Raw genomic sequence first — 22,676 nt, forward strand, 5'->3', positions numbered from 1 at the left:
TTAATTCCACTTTAAGAAAAGTTTTTTTGATGGAGAAGCTTGACTGGACTGCTTCAGCAATGGTGAATGCCATTCTCAGTCCCCTGCTGTTTGTTTGGAGCAGAAATAACACCTTTTATTTTATCTGCAGATTCTGTCAAAAGCTCTCCTAGTCAATGCGAAACAGCTCTGCTCCTCTGTGGGGCAGGAGGAGATAAGTTTTTCTCCCATTTGGCTTCATATGGAATATTTCTACCTACGAGAGGAGTATCAACTCTTTGTTGACTTGGTAAAAAGTGACGAGACTGTAACAAGTGAGCTGCAAAAATTGTACGAGAAGGACCTGCCAGAAATGGTGAGCAAAAGGGAACAGCTGGTGTTTCACAGAGCAAAGTGGCACAGCCTGTTTCTAACAATGGTTACTAGCAAATACTCAGTGAAAGTGTGTAAGAAAAGAGTCAAGACTTCAGGGGATCTTTCCTTGGAAGTATTTTCCAGTTTCCAGTAAGTCTTAGGGAGTTTCTGAGCTAGTGGTCATATCCAGCTCATTCCCTACCAAAGGACCTGTCCTTCATCCTCTAACCATTTTTTAATTCCATTTATACTTTCTGGTCTTCAAAACTTCTATAATTTAATCTGCACTGTGTAGAAAAATATTACACATCCTTTTGCTTGTGTTATTCTGGGTATGACATTCATCTCTTCTTAGACACTCAGACCTTATAGGTGATGGTCATCGTACTTAACTTCTGGGGTGGGGTCCAAGTCTGGATTCAGACACTGTAGCTTACATGTCTACAGGGATGTGTCTACATTTGCAATGGTCGTCTGGGCTCCTGTGATTGCTAGTGAAAACATGGGCTACAGAGACAGTGGAGAGTGACTCACGACTGAAGGGAGAGGTGCAGTTCGGTTGCCCACAAGTAGGTATCTACTACAATTTCAGATGGTGTTTGGCCTCCAGCTCCTGCTGCAGTAGGGCATGAGTCTCCTGTAGGTCCCGTGCCTTATCTGCCAGCTCTGTATAGATGTCTCAGACATTCAAAGGCATTTTAGCTGACAGCACAGACCTACAATAGGGCAACTGGATCCCACCTAAATATCTAAGTCTCTCCAAAGAACAATTCATTCAAAAATCTTAAACATTTCTCTGTGAAATGGAAGAACTGTTCTTTGGAGATGATACCTATTTCTCCCCCCTGAACCTCAAGGGGACTGAAGGCAACAAGCTTAGAAACTTAGAGCTGAAAGTTTCCCTGTGCAGGGAAACCAGTGCTCTAGTTCAAGTATTCAAACAATATTCAAGACACAAGTGCAACACAGAGTTACACTATGGTACAATTATGGTTTCTGTACTGTTCTCACTTCCCTACCTAATAAATTACTACTATGGTATTTGTTGCTGTGTGCACCAAGCTAAGGTTTTCAGAGAATTCCCCATCACATCCTCCAAAGCTTGTTTTTCACCAAGGTGTAATGGGGCTAGGTCAGCTATAAAGGCTATTTTTTTCTTGTCTCTTTTTAAATATAATTTCAGTTTGTCACTCTTGACACTTTGAACATTCTCCTGAAGAAGGTGCAGCCCACAGATAATCTTCTGTCATTTGAGGCCTGTACAGAATGGCTTAGAAGGGTCAAGTCCATTAAGCCCTGGATGGAGTGGATCAGTATAGACAATTACCAGATTCATCTTTACGAGAAGAAAAGGGAACTCCTGAAGAGTGTGTTGTAAGTCCAACCCTTCTCAACAGCCTTATCTTCATCTTTCAAGTAACAGGTCCTCTTTCAGACAAGCCAAAATTTTTTCCTTCAAATTGTTGGCATGTGTTTGCCAACAGATTCTGCCAGCTCTCACCAAAAGATTTGAAATTTAAAATGCTTGAAGCTTAAAAATACAGTCTATGGAGAAGGATTGCTCATTGCCAACCCTTTTTCCCTGGAGTTCCTAATCCAGTGTTTCAATGAATTGAAAGACTTCAGGCAAATATATGGGGCCTTATCTCACCTCTTCCATGAGCTAGGTGTCTACACTGTGAGCTTAATCCATCCTTTCCTTGGGAAGCCGTCGTAATTAGTTTGAGAACCTTGATCCCTGAAACTTTGGGTCCTTCCTAATCCTTTGCTCATTCTGTTCTCTGATTATCACAAAAGCATTGGCAAAATCACTCCAAAAAGCTGTGTTAAGAACTACGCATTTTGATCATGGTCACACACCCATCATTCCTTGACAATAAGACATGTTTTCCTGAACATCTGACTGCATGCTTGATCATGCCCAGGATGCTTGCTGTAGTAGGGCAGGTATCTCCATAGACAAAACCCAGTAACGATTCAATAACTCAGTTTGGTCTGGGGACACTCCAACAAGTGAGGTAGACAGGACCATGCCATATTTTTCTCTCCTTGCTTAGTCTAGTCCTCCAAAGCTAGCCCAGGAGTTCTTGTGTCCTCAAATCATCTCACAGTACCTGGGACCTGTCATGGAAATCTTGGTTGGAAGGGACCTCAGAGGTCTGTAGGCCAGCCTCCCACTTAAAATTGCACCATTGCCAGCAGTAGAGTAGGTAACCCGTGGCTTTCTCTGGCAAATCTTGAAGCTTTGTTCAACATTCGTGTGTGTGTGTTTTCCAGACACCAGTGGACCTGCACCAACATTGTCTACATGTTCTTTGACCACCTGCTGCACAATGAGACACAAATAGATGAGAAGCTTCTGAGACTTCTTGTGAAGCAGTTCATCTTCACCTGGAATGTATGTGCTCAGTCTAGCGCTTGCCTGGACAATTTGTAGCCTTGAAGACCAGCAGAGTTTGGAAGGAGCCTTATCTTCCAGGGATTCCTCTGATTCCAGCTTGAGGGAGGGCACAGAAATGGGAAGAGAGTGGGAAAAGGGTGGAAACACCATCCAGTGCAAAAAACACTGAGATTTCAGAATGATCATGAAAGCTCCCCAAAATCAGAATTTTATTTGAAAGAAGGTTTCCTTGAAAGCTTAAGACATATGTCAGGCCAATTATCCCTGGCATTACATGAGGAAAGATATTTGGTGGGTCTGTTTGATTTTGGTGTTTTATTATGTGATTTTGTGGTGCTGACATCCCATATTGTTCTCTTTCATATGCCAAGAAGATATTTCCATTGAGTTTTCACCATCCTTTCTTTCCTACAGCGCCTGACTGAAACACAAAATTTTGAGCCAGCAGAAACTTTTGAGTTGGTGACAAAAGTGCTCAAGAAATGCAACGAAAATGCTGACACTGTGTACCTTGTGTAAGTCCAAGCCAAAAAAAAAAAGCTGTTCTGGGGACATTTTACATCAAAACCGTTTTTTGTAAGGGGTGGGGTAAGATCGTCACTAGTCAATGGGGATGAATCTCCTCAGGCCAAAGGATTCCTCCTGGAGACTCTTAATGCCAGGGCACGTAATGCCCAACCTCAGAAGGCCATGGAGCAAAGTCTTTCCCATGCAGTGTTGTGCCTGGCTGGTGACAGATAATCCTGGAATTGAATGTGGTGTAATTGATGTAGGTAGTCACAGGCCTAGTGAGACTGTGAATAAGGCCCATTGCCCTTACCCAGCCACACTTAGCATGACGGGCCACATCTCTTAGATGGGATGGTCCTTGGTGGAGCCACCCCCTTATTAAACTAGCAGATGTTGCCCTTATTCTCTGCTCACTAGTAAGGCTAGTTAAAAATGACAATCTAGTTTTGATGCCCACAGCAGAAGCTGGACATAAGAATCCCATGCCCACCCTCAAGTCTGGCACCAGTGTAAAATCAGCCCTGAGTTGTGTCTTCCTTTGGTGGCATCTTTCAGGAAGGGTGTGAAGGACTGCAAGAGCTGTCTACTGGAGATCACTGACCCAGCAGAGCTGCCCTGTGGCCACATTTTCTGCTCACAGTGCATTCGTGAGTGGAGAAGCAAGCAGTGTAAGATCTGCAAGGATAACTTCCCAGAGGATTACACACCCACAGCTACAGTGGCCACAAGGTATCCTGTAACTAGTAAAACAACTAGTTTTGTCGTTTCAGTCTCTATCACTTTGTATAAAATACTGGAATAGTTACCAGAGGCTACACAAATGTCATTAACACGTGAGCTCCATGAAAATGTCAGTATTTACCATGTGTAGCAAACCCTTGGTGGTGAAAGGATTCACGTGAGGTGATCTGGGGTCAGTTCCAGCCCTTTTACCTCTGTCTCAACAGGCAGTCTATCCAGACATACATACTACATGAGAATCCATTTGTCTTTGTTCTCTAGCTATCTTGAGTGGAGATAGGAGAGAGGGAGAGTACAGGGAAGAAGTTTGTCCTCAGTATTCAAGAAAAAATCCTGTAGTGGGTTTTCTGTGGGTTAATTCCCCTCTCTATTTAAAAAGTGTATTTCTTCTCCACAGTCTAGGTGTACCTGGTCTCCTGGTCGCATTCAGAGAAGCAGAAAAGAGAAGTTGTTTCTTTGCTTTGTTGGGTTTTGATGGTAGATCTTGATTTTATTCCTCCCTGTGGTAGATCTTGATTTTATTCCTCCCTACAGGGAAGCTGTTGCATGCCACAACAAATTCAGGAGGAAATGTAACTCCTTCTTCGTGGAGTTTGTTACCACCTCTGTCTTGGGAGACAGAGGCACACCATCCCCTGAAGTCATCACTCGACTGATCCAATTTGTGGCCTGCAAGCCATCCAGCCCTGAGCACCAGGCAGTAAAAAGGGGTAAGAGCCTGACTTCACTGGGACCCTGACCTGATCTTGCACTGGAGAAAAATAATGAATGTCATCCTTCATTTTCAGTGTGCAAGTCAAAAAGTGAGCTGTCGCCCTTTGAAGAGTGCATGGACACCAGTCCAACAATCAAGTCCTCCCTCTTGAAACTGCTCCTGCAACATGGGTTAGCATGAGCTAGCTTCTAGCCTGATCACTGAGCTACACGGGCTCCATGGATGCTCACATCCTATGTCTTTTTTTGTCATAGGTTCAACAACATAAAGGTTCACCTGGAAAAATACCTTTCTGAGATGGAAGAAAAGATATCCATCAGCAAAAGGAACTGGGACCATTTCTACTTCATGGTGGTGCATTGTCTGGAGGTAAGTGCAAATATCTGTGAGATGTTCCTGGAATCCATACTCAAACTAACCATCATTTCCTGTCCTGCCCTTTGCAGATCACACTCTTCCTCTCTCTTTCCCCGCACTGACTCCTGAGGCTGTCTGGAACAGGCTGCTGACCTCCCTTGGTTAGGTGCCTAAGTGTAGTCTGGAAGAATCCAGGCCTGAGTTAATAAGGTCCAATGTACAATCTGAATTTTGGACCTGGAGCTCCTGGAGTCCAGGGTTGCCCATGGCCTGATTTGTAAGCCATGAGAGCCTCCCTTGAGCACAGCTGATACTCTGAGCAGAACTGTCCCTGGTCTCTGCTCCACTTTGAACTGGTGCACTACAGATATGCACAAGCACATCTGTTCAACACGTGATTCTCCACCAAGTGAATCAAGAAAGGAGACAGTCCTCTCTTGCCAGAGAAGCAGAGTTGGGGTACCCTCAAAGGTGATGAAAAATAGTCCACCTGCAAAGCAGGTCATTGCTGGGGACTCGGGATTCACAGGGTACAACATCACAGCAGAAATGAGCTCTGCACCTGGTGAAAAGGCTTAGGAAAGAAGAAGAGACTATCCAGAACCTATGGCAGCTTTGGACTCTTAACTTTCCCTCTCTCTTTCTGTTGAACAGGATTTTATGTATCCTTCTTCCCAAGATGATGTCAACCACCTTGCTGAAAGCTGCCTCTCTACTGCAGACCTTTCTGCTTTCTGCTCACGCAATGCCTCAAAAATTGACACCCTCCAGTTCATAGCCCGTCTCCGGTTCTCCATCAGCCATGTGGCCACTGTGCTTGGCAGACAGGTGCTCTGCGGTGAGTCCTTCTGCTAGCTGCAGAGAGCATGAGATTTGTGTTTTCTCATAAGCAGGTTTAGAACAAGCCAAACATTCACTAGTGTAGGAGGTTTCTTCTGGGGGGGAAGAAAAAAAAGAAAAAAAAAAGATGAAGTTTTGTCTAAATTTAAGGGGTTTAACAGATGAATTTTCAAGAGGTGATTCAGGATCAGAAGGGCTAATTTATTTCTTTTAAATCTAGATCATTTTTTAACCCTTTTATTCTGACACTATAAAACTATTTTTTGGCAATATTGAAACTAATGGGGTTAAAGTAGCTAAATTTTGTATATAAATAGGTTGCATCCAAAGATGTGTATGTTGCACCCAAAATGTATATATTATCTAGAACTTGTTGATTTGCTCTGAAACCATTTTCATTTTTCTGGGTTGTTTTCTCAGTATTGAAACATCCAGTTTTTGTTCCGAGTTAAAAGAAATTTATCTGAATATTGGCATTTCCCCTGAATAAATAGTTCACCAGACTTCAGGGGTGGTGTGCAGCAGTGTATCAAGATAATCATTTCAGTGTCTACAGGTAGGTGCATGTGCTGGGACTCTGTTCTCCCATTAGTCTGTTGAGAATGACAGGCGGAGTCAATGGAGTTCACACTGAACACATGTGAGTCTCTTGGTTTAGAAGCGGATGTATTGCACTTTAAACTCTGTTGCGTCACTTCCTTACATCTTTGTCAGCTTTGAAGAGTGTCCAAGTAAAGTCTGAGTGAAGAGACCGACACAATCTTACATCAACCCATATAATCAACGGAGATACAGGAGAGTCTTTATAAAGCCAAGATGTAGAATAGGCCAGAGGATTCCCACTTCTCTCAGCTACGTAGAATGGAGCCATGAGATTGCTCTCTACCTTCTGGACAGCCTTTGAGAGCTTTTATCTCTGATCTAAGATAGACGCTAGAGAAGATTACCCAAGCAAGATTCTATAAGGACCAAAAATGGGAAAACAGTGGGCCATTCAGTCCCCATATTCACTGCCTAGTATTCTACTTCCCTGCATGCTGTAGGTATTAAGAAGCCCAGGATACTATGCTCGCAGGCCGTATTTCTACTCTTGGGGAAAAAGTGTTGTTGTAACCTAAGCAGGCGGTGTGTTTTCAAAAAGGATCTATGACATATGACTGCATGGGAGTGAGCCTAATGAGAAATCTCACTGGTAGGTGCAGCTCCAAACATACCATCTCCTAGTGGGAACAAGCAAGAGGAGCAAGACGTGGTGAATGCAATGAAGAAGCTGGTGGCAAATGCACAGACACCATGGCCTCAAATATTCCTCATTAGAAATCTCTATAACAACTATGGGTTCATCCCAATGCAGAAGATCCTTCAGGCAGAAAAATGGATTTTACCCAGAGGGGTTGAAATTTCACAGGTGAGTGTCTTCCAAAAGCCCATCTACAGGTCACTGAAGTTGTGCCACTCAAGCACACGGATGCACCCAGGCTTTTCTTTGCAACCAGCTCTGAGGGTGTGCAGCTGGCTAACTTGAGCCCCGCCTAGTGAAATATATCTTGTATTGTAGCCTGTGTGCCTTATCAGAGCCGATGGGATAGGAAACACCCAACTTAAGTAATGAAAAATTTCTTCTTGGGGGCTTTCTTCCAGTCTGGGGAGAGATATAAGCTCCTCTAGAGAACGATTCTTCCCTCCTTCATACCTGCTTAGCACGTGACTCTTCCCCTGGAGGGACCTATTTGTATATTTGGAAGATTGCAGAAATGAAACAACTGCACAGTAAAATTCAGGCAGAACAGATTTCAGACCCCATATCTCTACAGCACCCCAAGCTTGCAACCATGATACAAACAAAAATTTTAAAAGATGCAAAAACATTTTGCAATATTCACAACACAAAAATAACATGACCATTTGTGAGGGGTCCATCTGAACGCTTCAGTGGGCTTGAGATAGCCTTCTACATGCTGGTGGTATCTTCATTACCATAATGTAACTTACATCTGTGTTTCACAGCATATGGGTGCCTGGTCAAATATAACACTGATGTTTTCGGTGCTGGACAGAGCAGAAAATAAAATAAAAAACAAAGATCCTCAGGAAGTCCAGAGACTGATTGTGAGTATCCATTGTGTTTCCTACAGAAGATTTCTATGGGGTGTTTGTAGAAAGCTATAGGATTTTCCTCCTGAGTTGGAGACAAAAGGATCATCACATTTATATAAAACACCACTTTTGAAGCCTACCAGTGGGCACCTCATCAAGAGGTGCCTTATGGGTCTGCTTAGATTCCATCTGGTTTGTTCAATTTCTTTTCTAGCCTGTCATAAAAAAAATGGAAAACATCCTCCAAACACCATTGGTCCCAGAAGAACCTCTGGAAAACAAGATGAAGAAGATCGTGGATGCTCTGTGCAGACACAAAAACAAGGTCTTGATGGAGGTGGTGTTTCACACTGCACTTACTCTGGCCCTATCCCAAAGTCCCCTCACTCAACTTTTCAGAAATATCTGCTTTAATCCTCATGTGGTGAAGGTAAGTCAAGATGTAGGGATACAGATACTTCCCTTCATGATAACACTGTCAGGGTTTATCTGCTTTTACACAACCAGCTCTGTCAGCTTACAGCCAGATTTGGTTTGGGTCAGTTTGCAGCTTACTGGGTTGTTACAAACACCATATGGAGCCTTCTAGTTCTTTGACTCCCTTCCGGACAGTCCACTGAGAGCAAACTGAGACTGTCCATCACTATCTGTATTGAAAGTGGGGGACACAGCCTGCTGGAGACGCCCATATCTCTCCAGTGAGTCTAAGGGAGCCTGGGGGCCTGCCAAATATTAGTTGTTGACTGAGCTTATATGACTCAAATCCTAGCCCAAACTTCTTCATTCTGACCACAAATATGCCAGCTGTCAGGTAAAGATAAACTTTTTACTAGACTAGGCCCTCCTTTGCATCTAATGATGCATAAATTGTTCCTGTTATTTGAGGAGTGCAGAAAGCAATTGAGACATGCATTGCCCGTCTCTTGGCTGTGGAGACAATGGCAGTGTCCAGATCCTGCTCCTTCCCTCTGAATCCTCAGTTTGGTGGGCAGATACCAAAGAAGTGATGAAGATGCTAACTTGGGCATTGCTGTTCTTATAAGCCCAGCCATCCCCAATGTACCCCCAGTTGATATAATGCTATGGCCCTTGGTCTATGTCTCAGTCAAGCTTTTTCATGTACCCATTTGCACCTAATGTGTTTATCTCCAGAACTGTTATTTCTCCAGTAGATGAGAAGCAAACTAGGAAAATGGTTACATAATTCCTCAAATCCTTCTTCACACCTCTGTTTCCTTTCTAAGGGGTCCTACCTTCCCACCATGCCTGGAGACCTGCTTTTTGATCAGAAGAACTGGAAAATTGGTCAATATGATACGCCTTGGAGTAAGTGCTGGGGAAATTTTACCTCAGTCCAGCCCAGCTGCTCTTATATGGATGGCAGACACAGGGAACTTGCTATAAATGTGCCCTGAGACAGACTGGCCAGGGGACGGAGGGAAAGGAGGAACAGGTGGATGGAGGGAAGGGTGGCTTTCTTTAAAGCTACCTCTGTGCTTCTCTTGAGTACTTTAACAATCTCATTTTGGCTGCCGCAAGTCCAGCTCCATTTATGGCAAACTCTGTGAGAACCATGTTGTGAGACCAGATCCCAGTAGATGGGAAGAAGGTCTTACTTGAGAAAAGCCTGGGCTGTTGCCCTCCCAGTGAATTTCTGGCTGTGCTTACATCATGGAGGATTTTGTAATTGGGAGATAATTGACTGATTAATCTAATTCCCTTTCATACACAGCTTGTCAGTGTGGATCATACTGGATCGTCACCAACGTAAGTGTCTTTTGGCTTTTTGTGATGCTGAGCGTCTTCTGTCTGCTGTTAGGATTTCTGCCCTAAGTCTTACACTGCTGTCATTTCTTTATCTACAGTGTGGGCGTCCCGGGGAAGTCAAACAATGCCTATGTGGTGCCAAAGTTGGAGGAATTAATCACAAACCTGAGAGAGGTTTCGTGAGGAAGGCAATGTAAGTTGATGCTCCCTGCCCTACAGCCCAACAGAGATGAACAGGGCTGTGGCCACTTGACCCTCTTTCCATTCTCTGGGCACAAGGGAAACACTGTAGCTGGGCAAAGCAAGGTCTTCGTGACTCAGGGTCCAATCGCAGGAGGAAATCTTGGAAATACCTGCTGAGAGGAACAGAGAGGAGAGAAAGCATGAGTGGCATGAAACAGCTGGAAAGGGCATTTCTTCAGCAGCAGTTCTTCCCTTCCAAAGTCTCATCTCACCGCAAGTTCACACTTGTTCTGACCCAATGATAGCCCAGCCTCTGTCAGTGTTAACTTACATGAGAGGAGCCCAGTCATTGAGAATGTAAAGTGAATTACATTTCCTTATCACAGCACAGAGGATAAAACAGGAAAAGGATACATCCTTGGGAGCCCTTCAACACGGAGAATTGAATTGGAGAGGGACCTGTCACCTGCCTCTGTCTGTCTTGCAAGAGCTCTGCTGCATTCATCCATGCTGCTGGGAATCTATACAGATAAACAGGTGAGACAGCCCCTGCTTCTTTTCTCTCCCTTACCTCCTGTCTGTCTGTCCACCCCACTTAGCCTGCAGCTTCCACATGACGAATAGCTTCTGCCCTACTCTGGGAGAAAGCTTTCTTGAGAGCTAAATTAAGAAATCACCGTCTTCCAGGCAATTCTGAGTCTGATGACAGAGAAGCCAAAGGATGTGGCAAAATTCTTCTGGGACCACCTTGAAAAAGATATTGAATGCCTGGCAGAGGCACTTAGCAGAAACACAGAGGATGCCACAGTGACTGTCCATCTGTTTCTCCAGCACTTGAGCAACAGTACAACAGGTAAAGCTACATTCCATGCACTGGGAGGGTACCAGCAGGCTTACATCAGGTTGGTTTTCACATGGCCACTGGAACTGGTGGCTCTCATCCCATGACTGCAGCTGTTCTGCACAGACTCCAGTATCTACTGGGTGAGGGTCCTTATTCTGCTTCGCATTTCCTACAGGACAAAACATGGCCTTGAATATTTTGCCTAGGCAAGAAGACCGAAGGCAGTGGGAAACCTGCTTTAAAACCCTGACTCAGCCATTCTTCCAGGTATGTGAGGGACTGGTCACCGTGTTTCCAGGTATCCCATATACAAACTACCACTTTGTTAGGGATCAAGTGCAGAGCCCACATGAGCTCTGGTGAATACCCAGACTCATGCAATGAGCTGGGACATTCCCACATGCAATAAACAGGTTTATCACCTCTTTTTTTAGATGCTTTTTATATGCTGATGCAAATCCCCTTTAGAAAAAAAAATGGCTCTATGCCTCGGAGGGCAAGAAAATTCCCTGTTGGTTTCTTCTTGGGCAATTTTGTTCTTGTCCCAGCTTTGTTCTTCAACAGGAAGTTTTTATTTTCTCTTCCCTTTCTTCAGAGCCACCATTGTCTTCCCTCATGAGAAGACTTGTAAGTCCTCCCAAACGCTTTTGTAACAAAAGGCAGCTCCTAACAACACTTCAAATTCCACAGGCCTTGGAGCAGAGCCTTACTTCTGTCAAGCAGCAGAGGATGAGAGATGCTCAGGGCTCCAACCTGCTCCTACAAATAGCTTATGGGCAGATGAGTCCTTTCAAAGACCAGCCAAACCTTGGACTGATTGGCATGTCCTACATGTGGAGATTTGAACAGAGGACATCCATCCAGACACTGATGCATCTCCTTCAGCAAGAACACAGAGAAGGCGAAGGAAACCGCTACCCTGTTCTTCTGGAGCTCATGTCTAAGGTTTGCTGTAGAAACATTCCTCCTCCTTCAAAGCAGAGACAGGCACTATGTGGATTCACCATTGTTGGTGTCAGTGGGGCACTAAGTTGACTCATTTCCCTGTGTTTCCCAGTACAATGCCCTTCTCCTGAATACTACACAATGCCAGACACAATCCTGGTTCCTCAGATAAATGCATGGGTAGCAAAGTCACGCTGAATTTTCCCTTCCAGCTCCAAAACATCCAGCATGTCCAACACCTGCCTGACATTTTCAGTCTGCAGAAAGCCCTGATCCACTTCTTCCAGAACAGCCATGGAGGGGAAATATACTCAGTACAACAGTTTCTAGACCAACATGAACTTTCAGGTATGACATGGACCTATTCCAATCCCAGTAAATTGGCCTCTAGTACTCCTCAACACCCACACGCTCTGCTCTGATGTTATAGCAGGACCTGTGATTTCTGTTGCAAGCTGTGAGGGAGCAGCAAACACAAGACTGCTCCATGAAGGAAGATGAGCCAAGAGCTAAGGGTGACCACAGCATAGACCAGGCAGCGACCACGGTGCAGTCCCACATTATCGGGGCAAGGCCAGGGTAGTGATAGAGCCAGTTTCTGTCAACAGCCCAGTGATCATAACACAAGGCAAGGTAATACGTCCAGGAGGAGTCTAGGAAGTCCAGTCAATAAGTTATGAGAGCAGGAGACAGGGCTGCTTACAACTCAGGCACTGTCCTGAGCTTACATGTGTCTCCTGGGCCCATGGGGAAAGGGTGAGGTGGAGTCCCCAGGTCAGGCTGCTGCGGGTTATTAAGGCCTATTAGTGTCCTCAGGGCCCTGACACAAGCTCACAGTGGTGACTCTCAGTCATCTCCATCTCTATGGCCATCTTTGGGGTTTAGGGGAGAGGGTGGAGATCTCTGAAACATTGGAATGGGTCTTGGGCAGATTGCCTCCCACCCTCAGAGTAGATATAGCCAGCAGGACTTGAGAAACTTGTAGAGATTTCCTGCTGTTTCACCCATGAATGGGCAACGTACTTGAGACAGGTTTTTAAGACTATAAGCAGGTGTATTAGCACAGTGCACGTGAGCTGGGATTCGGCACCCCTTAATGCCAGATATGGTATAATATGGGCTAGAAAAAAATTAATTCTGATTAAGCTTGGAGCCAGTGAATGGCAACCAAGGCCCAGCCTAACACAGTTTACTGAGCAGTTGCACACCATAAGCTGTGTTTTTCAAGGAGACAAAACCAAATTTTTTTCAATTCCTTTCTCTTGGGAGCATGCATTGACACTGCTGTTTTTCTTCCCTCTCTGTGCCTGAAGAGGACCAGCGTTCAGCTTTCTGCCGAGCTGTAGCGACCATCCAGAAAGTCTGGAGCAATATCAGAATGAAACCACTGTGCTCAGGTATTTTGACTTTCCCGGTATTGTTACTTCCCTTTCCTAAACCATTGATGAAGGCTAGAACCCATGCCAGTTGCTGAGCTTGCTTTGTTTTGACCCTCTAGCTGAAAACAAATTAAAAGCCCTTCCAAAAATACAAAACCTAATACAAAAAGCCTCAAAAAGGTTTTAACAAAGGCTAGCCAGACTTTCCCCCTTGGGAGAATTCTTCCTAACACCACATAAGGCAGAAGAGAAACCCTCCATTTTGTTACAGATGTCAGAGTCCCCCCGGACCTGTTGCCAAAGGACATCAATGCCAACACTGCTGTCCTGAAACTCCTCCCAACTCCACTTTCTATTGGTTACCTTGTGACAAGGCTCCTCATACAGCTCCAGAACAGTTGTGTGGACACAGCTACACAGATCACAAAGGAAAAGCAACGGTACATTTCAAGCCATCCCTCTGGAGCAAATCAGGACTCTTCTAGAGCTGCATGTGTCACTGATTGCAAAGTGGGATGAGGTAAGAAGCAAGCTGCTATCTTTAACAGGAAAGGGTAACTTCTTCTCTCCCAGGGTCATCTCTGCAGAAGAAGTGAAACCATCTTCGGTGCTGAAGGTAACTGAGAATGATCTGATCACTGCGACGCTGGCCAACTCCCAGTATGTGATAGAGGAAGACGGCACCAAGACAACCCATTTTGACTTCCAGACACTGCAGCGGCAAGTGATCCAACGTTTTATCAGTGGGAAACCTATCATCAAAGCTCAGGTGAGCTTAGCACGACGCACTTTCAGCACAAGCCATGTTGCAGTGCTCCAGGCCAGCAGAGGGTGTAGGATTTTACTTCCAGCACCTGGTACTCACCTCTCCAGAGCTGGAGCAAACACAAATGAAGGTGCTTGTACACTTGGCAGCCCACCACTCTGCATCTATCTGCATTCCTTGGACTGTAATAGTTGTATGGTCAAAAACCACACTGTGCTCAGAAAACCTTGGTGCTGTGAAAGGCAATGTGAGCCTTTCTGTTCAAAGCCTGCAGGTAAGGTTGGCCTGAGTTTTCTTATAACCAAGGAGGGGTCAGACACTATCTAAACAGACTCAAGAGAGTTGAGTTCCTGGGCATAGTGTAGGGCTGGAGTCTAATGTGGGTCTCTGAACCATATTGGAGAAGCTGGTCTTCTGCTGTGGTATTCATCTTCACTTACTCACATTAGCCTTTGGCTTTCCTCCAGAAGCTCTCAGGGGACCAGATTTGCAAATGGTCCCGTCTGAAAAGGCAGGCCAGTGATACATACCTCAAAAATTAAAAGTCTTGCGGGACAGCAATGAATTTAGGTACCTAAGTCCTTTCAGCTCCTTTAAAACTTCCCATAACCCTCAGGTGGTTACATAAACTTCGCCTGGGGTTCTCCTATGACCGCTGGTTGCCCTAGCTATTTCCTATGTCAGAGGAAGGGCCTACTGGGTGTTTGGATTTGTGAAATGTGAAAATCTGGCCACAAGGGAGTGGGAAAAAGGGGTTCAAGGGCATTATAACATGGCTGTCACGTAGTGATTCAGGTCCACATGCTTGTCCAGTAGTAGAGTAGGATAAGCAGAGAAACTGACATGCAGTCACAGAGAAACTGAAAGAGTTTGGCTGGAGGGCCCTCTGGATGTTTCTGGTCCAACCATTTTCCCCAAGACTAACTTCAAAACAAGGGCAGATTGCTCAGGGTGTTGTACACTTGAATTTTGGAAATCTCCAAGGATAGAGATTTCTGCCCCTTTGTTCTGATGTTTTAGCACCCTCACCATGAAAATGTTTTCTGCATGCTTAAGTAGGAGATACCTGGTTGCCCCTTGTCCTTATTGCCTTCACTGCGATCCCCCTTTTAGTAGTGGAAGAGCAATTAGATTCTCCCCATAGAGTTCTCTTTTACAGCGTGAACAACCCCCTGCATCCTGTTCTACAGCCCCTCAATCATCTTGTTGGTCTCTGCTGGACTCACTTCAATTTGTCAATGTCTCTTGTACTGAGGAACCCCAAATTGGACACAGTACTCAAATGTAATCTCATAAATGCTGAATAGATGGAAAGAATCACTTCCCTCATCCTGGTGGCTGCAGTCCTGCTAATATAGCCCGGTGTGCACATAGCCTTTTTCACCATAAGAGCATACTGCTGACTCCTGTTCAACCTGTCCACCAGGATACACAGGTCTTTTCTGCAAAGGTGCTCCAGAGCTGATATGCTCTCAGCCTATGCTGTTGCATATGATTGTTCCATCCCAGATGCATGATTTTGCATTTGCCTTTGTTGAGCTTCATGAGGTTCCTGTTGGTCCATTTCTCCAGCATGTTGAGACCCCTCTGAATGGCAGCCATGCCCTCCAGCATATCAGCTCCTTTCCCCAATTTGGTATCATCCACAAACTTACTGAGATGTCATGTCAGTTGTTGCTGAAGTATCTTAACGACATCAGCCAGCTCCCTCAGCACCATTGGATGCATTCTGTCTGGTCCCATGGACCTGTGTATATCGAGCTGTACTGGGTCTTGCTGAGATGGAGTTAATTTTCATCATAGCAGCTCGTATGGTGCTGTGTTTTAGATTTGTGACCAAAACAGTGCTGATAACACACTAATGATGCAGCTATTGCTGAACAGTGTTTGCACAGCATCAAAGGCCTTCTCCATTTCTCATTCTGCTCCCCCTCAGTGAATAGACTGGGGATGTACAAGAGGTTGGGAGGCGAAACAGCTAGGCAGATGACCCAAACTAACCAAAGAGGTATTCCATGCCGTATAACATCATGCTCAGCAATAAAACAGGGAAGGGGCGGTTTTAGGGAGGTTAGCCATCTTTTGCTCAGGAAGTAGCTGGGCATTGTGGGCACCCGTGGGAGGTGGTGAGTGATTGCCTTTGCATCAGTTGGTTTGTTTTCTCACTTTTATTCTTCCTTTCCTCTTTCACCATCCCACTGGGGGTAAGGAGGGGAGGGAATTGAGTGAGCAGCTCTGTGGTGCTTAGCTGCCACAACAGCAACTTTTCTCAGTAGTCCCTAATTTGGTTCTCTTTTTTTGTGACATGCCTTTAAACTTTTCCAGTAAACACAGAAGACTGAAAGCAGACGTTTACAGTAAAAAGTGAGGCAAAGAAAGCACCAAGTATCTCAATGAGTACCTTTTCCATGTCCTTTGCCAGTAGGTTCCCTTCCCTGTTGAGCAGCGGGCCCAGTTTTTATCTGGTCTTCCTTTTGCTACTTATGTACTGATGTGTAAGCTCCTCTTCTTGTTAGCCTTTACATCCCTCAGCAGTTTCAACTCCAGATGAGCTTTGCCTTTCCTAACTCCATCCTTGCACGCCCAAGCAATGTCTCTATATTCCACTTGGGTAGCCGGTCCCTGCTTCCACCTCCCCTGTACCTCCTACACTAGGCTGTGATTGCCGCCGGCCCTGCCAAGACATGGGTAGCTGTGTCCTACTGCGTGGTTATGGGTTTCCCATTTGGCCTGTGCCAAATGATACTTTGTGTCTTCATAGCCACTCATTTGCTTTCCAGACGGCTCCATCCTTTGCACTGAACAGCATGAAGACCCTGCAGTACACAAAAACAAAAGTGAGAGAACAGCTGCAACAGGTACAAAAAGAGCTTACCATCCTTTTTTCCATCCAAGCTTTCTTCTGCCTTGTAATGCTGATTAATAAGCCACCCCAGGGGACAGAGAGCTCAACAGAGAGTACGACACCTGCAGGATGTGTAAAAAGGCCCAAGTCCAAATCAGGCAGATGGCTGGAGCCTCACAAGGAGTCAATTTTCTTTGCTGGCTCTAAAGGGAATCTAGGCAACTCATTCAGAGGGACTCATCTGTACAAGTGTCTAAACCAAGGGGATATGGTGACCACAGCACGCCATGCACCGGCATGGTGGATCAGCACAGGTGGCAACTGTAGGGTTATTGTTCCTGTTGCAACTAAGCTGGGGAACTCATGTCCTTGTAGAGTCTGTGTCTTTCCCATGTAAACCCTGGACATCAGCCAGGTATCTCTAACTCTCCCTCTGATAAGAGAGCAGAACTGGTGCCAAAGGTTATACAGTCACTTTGCCGTACAGAGACTTGCAGGACCCAGACCTCATGTGTCAGAGTCACAGTTTGGCTATATTTCTCCTATTGATAGGAATCACTAAGTGTGAACCAGCTGAAACGGATCATGGAAGAAGCCCGATCAGTGAATGCTATTTCCCAAACGCTTGCCACCTTGAAAGTGGTTGCCGAGTTCCTGGCTGTGACCGGTGGGGACCCAGAGCGCCAGTTGTCTGAGTATGTAAAAAATGAGCTGAAGATGGATGCAAGTGTAGAACAGTTCCGAGACATGCCGGTAAGCAAGGCGCTTTGCTTGTACTGAATGGGAAATTGGCTGAACATTTCCATCCCTCATACCCTCCCCTAAGGACTAAGACATCACCTTTTAAGTCACACACTTTTTTGTGAGCTAACCCAGAACATGGCCAACTCAGCCTCTTTCTGAAGAGCAAGAAGTGGCTGACTGATTGCCCATCTGTTTTCTCCTCCTCCAGGTGGTACCAAACACTCAGCTGAAGCACATCCTGTCTCTGTGGCAGACATTGTCAGCAAAGAGATCTGTGCTGCTGGTGCAGATGAATCAGGTGAGGGAGACAGCCCAGTTCACAAAACTGTCTACAAGAGCTAGGGGAAGAGAGAAACTTTTTGACAAAGCTGATTTTCTGTGGAAAACTTTGGAAATTTTTAGGAAAAAAATAGAAAAATTTTGTGATTTTAGTATCTTACCATTCAGCAAGAGCCAAGCAATTTTCATCTGCTTAAGTCATGTAAGACCCTTGGAAAAGGGCCATCCACAAGATTTTGTCCTAGAAGCAGTGGCACTTTCTGGCATGGGTCACATCAGCAGCTGGTGCTGTGGTCTCTGGTGGCCCTGGCATAAGAGCCAGGAACAAAGAGGCTCCCAGTTCTACCTCTTCCATCAGATGTAGCCCCCACATAGTCTTTGCAGGGAGTCCCAGGCCGTCCTTTTGCTGATATTGTTTGTCATTGCAGAATCCTTTCTGCCTGGTTTCTGAGCAGTACCATGAGGAGTTGAGTGCAGAGAAGGAGAAGGCTCTGACTACTGCGCTCTCCACAGTTAACCTGGACTTGTTCCTCATTGAGCTCCATGAGATGATCATTGTGCCTCTGGATAGCTTTGATCCACAGTGGGGGTAAGAGCATGTTTTTCCTGGTTTGTTCCAGGGGTAGATACCAACTCTTTAGACTCAGATGGAAGGGGTCTTGGAAGTCCCTTTTAAGGTGGACTCTTGAAGTTTGCTGGAGAGAAGGGCCATGCCTTCCAAAAGTGGGAGTTACTGTGGCTGTGATGAGCATTATTAAGTCTTTTTGTGATGCCCAGGTAAAGAGAAGTGGGAGTAAAATACAGCAGAAAACCCAGCACCTTCAATTCATCTGGCATGTCATAGGGAAGCAAGGGAACCACTAAAAATCATACCATCATGGAGACTTAGGCTGGGAGGGCCCTCTGGAGGTCTCTAGTCCACCCCTTTGGTTCAAGCAGGTCTGACTTCAAAGCTACAGCAAACCGTTCAAGATCTTGTCCAGTTCTGACTATCTCCAAGTACAGTGCCACCACCACTCTGCATTGTCCCAGGGCTGCACCACCCATGTGGAGAATATTTTTTTCATTATGTTTAGTCAGGATTTCCACTATTGCGTCTTATGCTTGTTAATTCTTGTCTTTTCACTGGGCACTCCAAGAAGAGTCTGGCTTCATCTTCTTGACACCCTCCCACTACATAGTTAAAGATGCATTTAGAGTTCCCCTTTACCCTCTCTGCTGAAGGCTGAATAACCCAGTTCTCTACCTTCTCTTCATATGTCCTGTGCTCCAGATCTCTAATCATACTGGTTGCGCTCCACTGAACTCACTCCAAAATGTCAATGTTTTTCTTGTACTGGGAGCACAAAATTGGACACAGTCCTCCAGATGTGATTTCACAAGTGCGAACAGAGGAGAGAAATCACTTTCCTTAACCAGCTGGCTACATTCTTGTTAATGCAGTTCAGTATGTGTCTGGCCTTGGGGGGAGAAAAAAAAAAGGGATCATGTAAGGGAACAAAAAAGGTGCCCCCTATACAGGACCAATGAGAAACCCCAATGTGAGGATATGACCACACCACCTCCCTTTCCCTGTTTCTTGCATAAGAAAGGTCTCCTAATGCCACAGTGACAGCATGACAGACCCCATGAAGGAGGGAGCTGGGGATATATCGAATTGAGTACAGACAGGTTCAGTAGGCTGTGTTATAGCCGAGATGGGAGAGGCGATCAGTGAAGCTGAGAAAGCTCAGCTTTAAGGAGGCCACAACCTCTATTTGGGTGCTGTTGACAATGTGGACCAACAGTTGCCCACATTGTTGTCTGATACCACCAGAGATACCCCAGAGAATACTGCCTGGCTTCCAGCTGCAAGGTCATCTCAGGCGTACTAGCACAGAGTGTCATTGATTGCCAGCATTGCCTGCCGAAGGTCAGGGCATTTGGAAACCCAGCAGTCCTCCAGACACTTAAAATTATGATCTGTCTCACCCACAGGCTAAAGGAAACTTTCAGATCCTTCCTGGAAGACAGGCAAGATGATGCCTGCATTGCAAACCTGACAGGCACTTTGAGTCCAGACCTACTACTGAAGGATGTTGTTTCCATCTGGAAGACAGCTGTGAGGACCAGCAAAGTTCATAGCCCTACTTACATCCAGGAAAGACTAACCTAACTCTTGCTAAGTCCCCCAGGAATTAACTCACCTGCAGCTTCTCCAACCCAGTTGTCAGCACCCTGAGTGCCTTAATTGTCCTGACCGACCTCACCCAGGATTTCCACCCATGCACCCACCATCCACTGGTCCAGGAGTTCCACTTAAGCTCAGCCCTGGGCTTTCTGTCCCTGCCCGAGCTATGTTGTAGGTGCATAGGTGTCCAGCCCTGTGCCCTGACAATCCTGATTTGCTCACTAGTCTTCCTGCATTGACCTTGGACCTGTTTCATCACCTCACCTTGTTTGATGATCACGGGGCAGTCAATAGAATCTGGCTCTGCCCAGGTTCTGTGGAACTGTGCCTGGTCGGTGGGGACACTGTCGTGCCTCTGCTGGGGTCACCCTCTGCTTCCAGCTCATTTTGCTCTGTGGAACAGCCCCACGCCTGCTGCTCCCTGACAAAAATCTCCCCACCAACCATTCAATTTGTTGCCAATTTATTGCATCTAAGTTTCAGTGCAGGTTACTAAAAACCAAACAACCGGAATGGGGGAGGGACAGGGAACCTCATTTTAATGCTTAGTACTATATTTGTGCTTTTTCCTAATATCTGTGATAGCATATTCAAGGCAGCAAAAGCAATGTAAGCAAAAATACACCTAGAAATAAAAGCAAAAGCAAGAAACTTACAGCAGCTGCAGCACTGCAGCACGGATCAGCAGTGGTACTTCCACAACAAAGATGATACACTTCACAACTGCAGTGAAGACCCATTTCATACCCATATTTGGGGACTCTGCACCTTGAGAGAGATTATAAGCCACCCCTTCAGTTGGCCCAGATCAGATCTTCAGTTTTGCTCATCCTGACCTAGAAGTACATGCTGTGCTTCCTTATTGGTCCCAACTTTGTTTTCTTCGGTATCTCCAAAATCAATCCCAGTTCTGTCGTGGTTTAACCCCAGTCAGCAGCCAAGCACCACGCAGCCGCTCCCTCACTCCCCCACTCCCCCCGCTCCCAGTGGGATGGGGAGGAGAATCAGGAAAGAAGGTAAAACTCGTGAGTTGAGATAAGAACGGTTTAATAACTAAAGTAAAATATAATACTAACAATAATAATAATAATAATAATTGTAATGAAAAGGAATATAACAAAAAAAAAGAAGAGGGGAAAAAAAAGGAAAAAAACCCCAGTGATGCACAATGCAACTGCTGACCACCCGCTGACTGATGTCAGAGCTGTGATCTGCACCTCCTGGCCAACTCCCCCCATTTATATACTGGGCATGACATTCCATGGTATGGAATACCCCTTTGGCTAGTTCAGGTCAGCTGCCCCAGCTGGGCTCCCTCCCAGCTTCTTGCACACCTGCTTGCTGGCAGAGCATGGGAAACTGAAAAGTCCTTGACTTTTAGGATAAGCGCTACTTAGCAACAACTAAAACATCAGCGTGTTATCAACATCATTCTCACACTAAATCCAAATCCCAGCACTGTACCAGCTACTAAGAAGAGAGTTAACTCTGTCCCAGCCGAACCAGGACAAGTTCCCAAGATTGCATTCCTCTGTTGAAGAGGATTGACAATTGGTGAGCAGTTTATAGGCCTGGGGCTTCGAATATCATCTTGTGCCTGTATTTTCAAGGCCTCTGCTCTCATCCCGTGCCTGTACTCCTCTTTGCATTTTTATTCTAAGGTCATACATACTTTATTCTGCATATAGTAACTACTTGTTACTAGTGTTAGTCACTATACATATGTGTGTGTGTGTATATATATATACACAAAAATATAGATGTGTATGTACATATGTATATATGCATGCGTATATTTATATATACACACATACATGCACATGTATAAATACATATACACACGTGCACACACAAAAACTATTGTAATGGTAGAACACACAGTTGTGCAGCACTAAAGCTCAGACAAGTTTAGGTGCTATAAGTTCATGGAGAAAGGAAGGAAGAGATGGGTCCTCCTGGCGCTGGTGCAAAGCAAAACCTGGGCTTCCCCCTCTCTCCACCGTAACTTTGCAGTTAAGCAGCAAGAAGTAGAACAACTGGCTCATCTCCTTCCACCAAGCCAGTGGAGGATGACACAGGGAGGTGAGCCAGGCCTCTGCGGGAATAAACAAGCTGGGCTCACCCACAGTGATGTCTTCTTGGAGAAGCTCTGAGGAGACTTGGATGTGGGGTCTGCCACAGGGCTGGGGGTTGAGAGCCAGGGGCCCTGACGGGACACCAGGCTCCAAAACAGGCCAAGACCTCTGATGGGAACCGGGAGCGTGCTGAAAACTGTTCCAGTACAGAGATAGGATGTGAGAACAAAATGCACAAATATTGCTGCTGTGGTATGCAAGTTCTGTGCCTGAGATGAGAAACTGCTTTTGCTTAATTAAACTTAGGTAGGTGTGTAAGGCTAAAGTAAGGTAATTCTGCCCCAAAAAGCATAAAATGTAAATCAAATGCTACCAGTGTGGACCATACAGTCAAGAGGGAGCCTTGCAATGTAAGACATCTTTCATCTGAAGAACTGTATCAGCAATAGCATAACAGGCCTAAAATGCCCAAGTAACAGTGTCAGAAACACTGAATTTGGGTGTGAATGTAACAGAGTTGAGACCAGTGAGTAATTAAGGATTGTTTACTTGGGAGGAGTCTGAAGGGCAAAAAAGAGGTGCAAGGGAGGCAAAAATGTGGATTCAGGAAAAGGAAAAAAAGGGGCAATGAGGTATAAGATCAGGTGGAGAACAAGGAAGGCTGAGAAGCTTCTGATGGAAAGAG

General features: G+C 45.4%; 1 protein-coding gene across 1 annotated transcript; it reads left to right on the plus strand.

Annotated features, from left to right (window-relative positions):
• The first annotated feature begins 213 nt into the window (after positions 1 to 213).
• LOC127029334 (E3 ubiquitin-protein ligase RNF213-like) lies at positions 214 to 21,641 on the plus strand. The gene is made up of 28 exons (XM_050914906.1): positions 214 to 334; positions 1,517 to 1,707; positions 2,611 to 2,731; positions 3,149 to 3,249; positions 3,800 to 3,973; positions 4,520 to 4,695; positions 4,774 to 4,870; positions 4,955 to 5,069; positions 5,712 to 5,895; positions 7,094 to 7,305; positions 7,905 to 8,006; positions 8,209 to 8,424; positions 9,239 to 9,320; positions 9,727 to 9,761; positions 9,860 to 9,954; positions 10,331 to 10,481; positions 10,632 to 10,797; positions 10,964 to 11,055; positions 11,479 to 11,733; positions 11,946 to 12,081; positions 13,047 to 13,130; positions 13,384 to 13,552; positions 13,686 to 13,881; positions 16,659 to 16,736; positions 17,276 to 17,476; positions 17,676 to 17,765; positions 18,175 to 18,335; positions 19,724 to 21,641. The coding sequence occupies exons 1-28, from the start codon at positions 221 to 223 to the stop codon at positions 19,899 to 19,901; spliced, it is 3,972 nt and encodes a 1,323-aa protein (XP_050770863.1). The 5' UTR covers positions 214 to 220; the 3' UTR covers positions 19,902 to 21,641.
• Positions 21,642 to 22,676: the final 1,035 nt, after the last annotated feature.

The sequence above is a fragment of the Gymnogyps californianus genome, chromosome 1, assembly GCF_018139145.2.
Source record: "Gymnogyps californianus isolate 813 chromosome 1, ASM1813914v2, whole genome shotgun sequence".
In the NCBI taxonomy this organism is placed as follows: domain Eukaryota; kingdom Metazoa; phylum Chordata; class Aves; order Accipitriformes; family Cathartidae; genus Gymnogyps; species Gymnogyps californianus.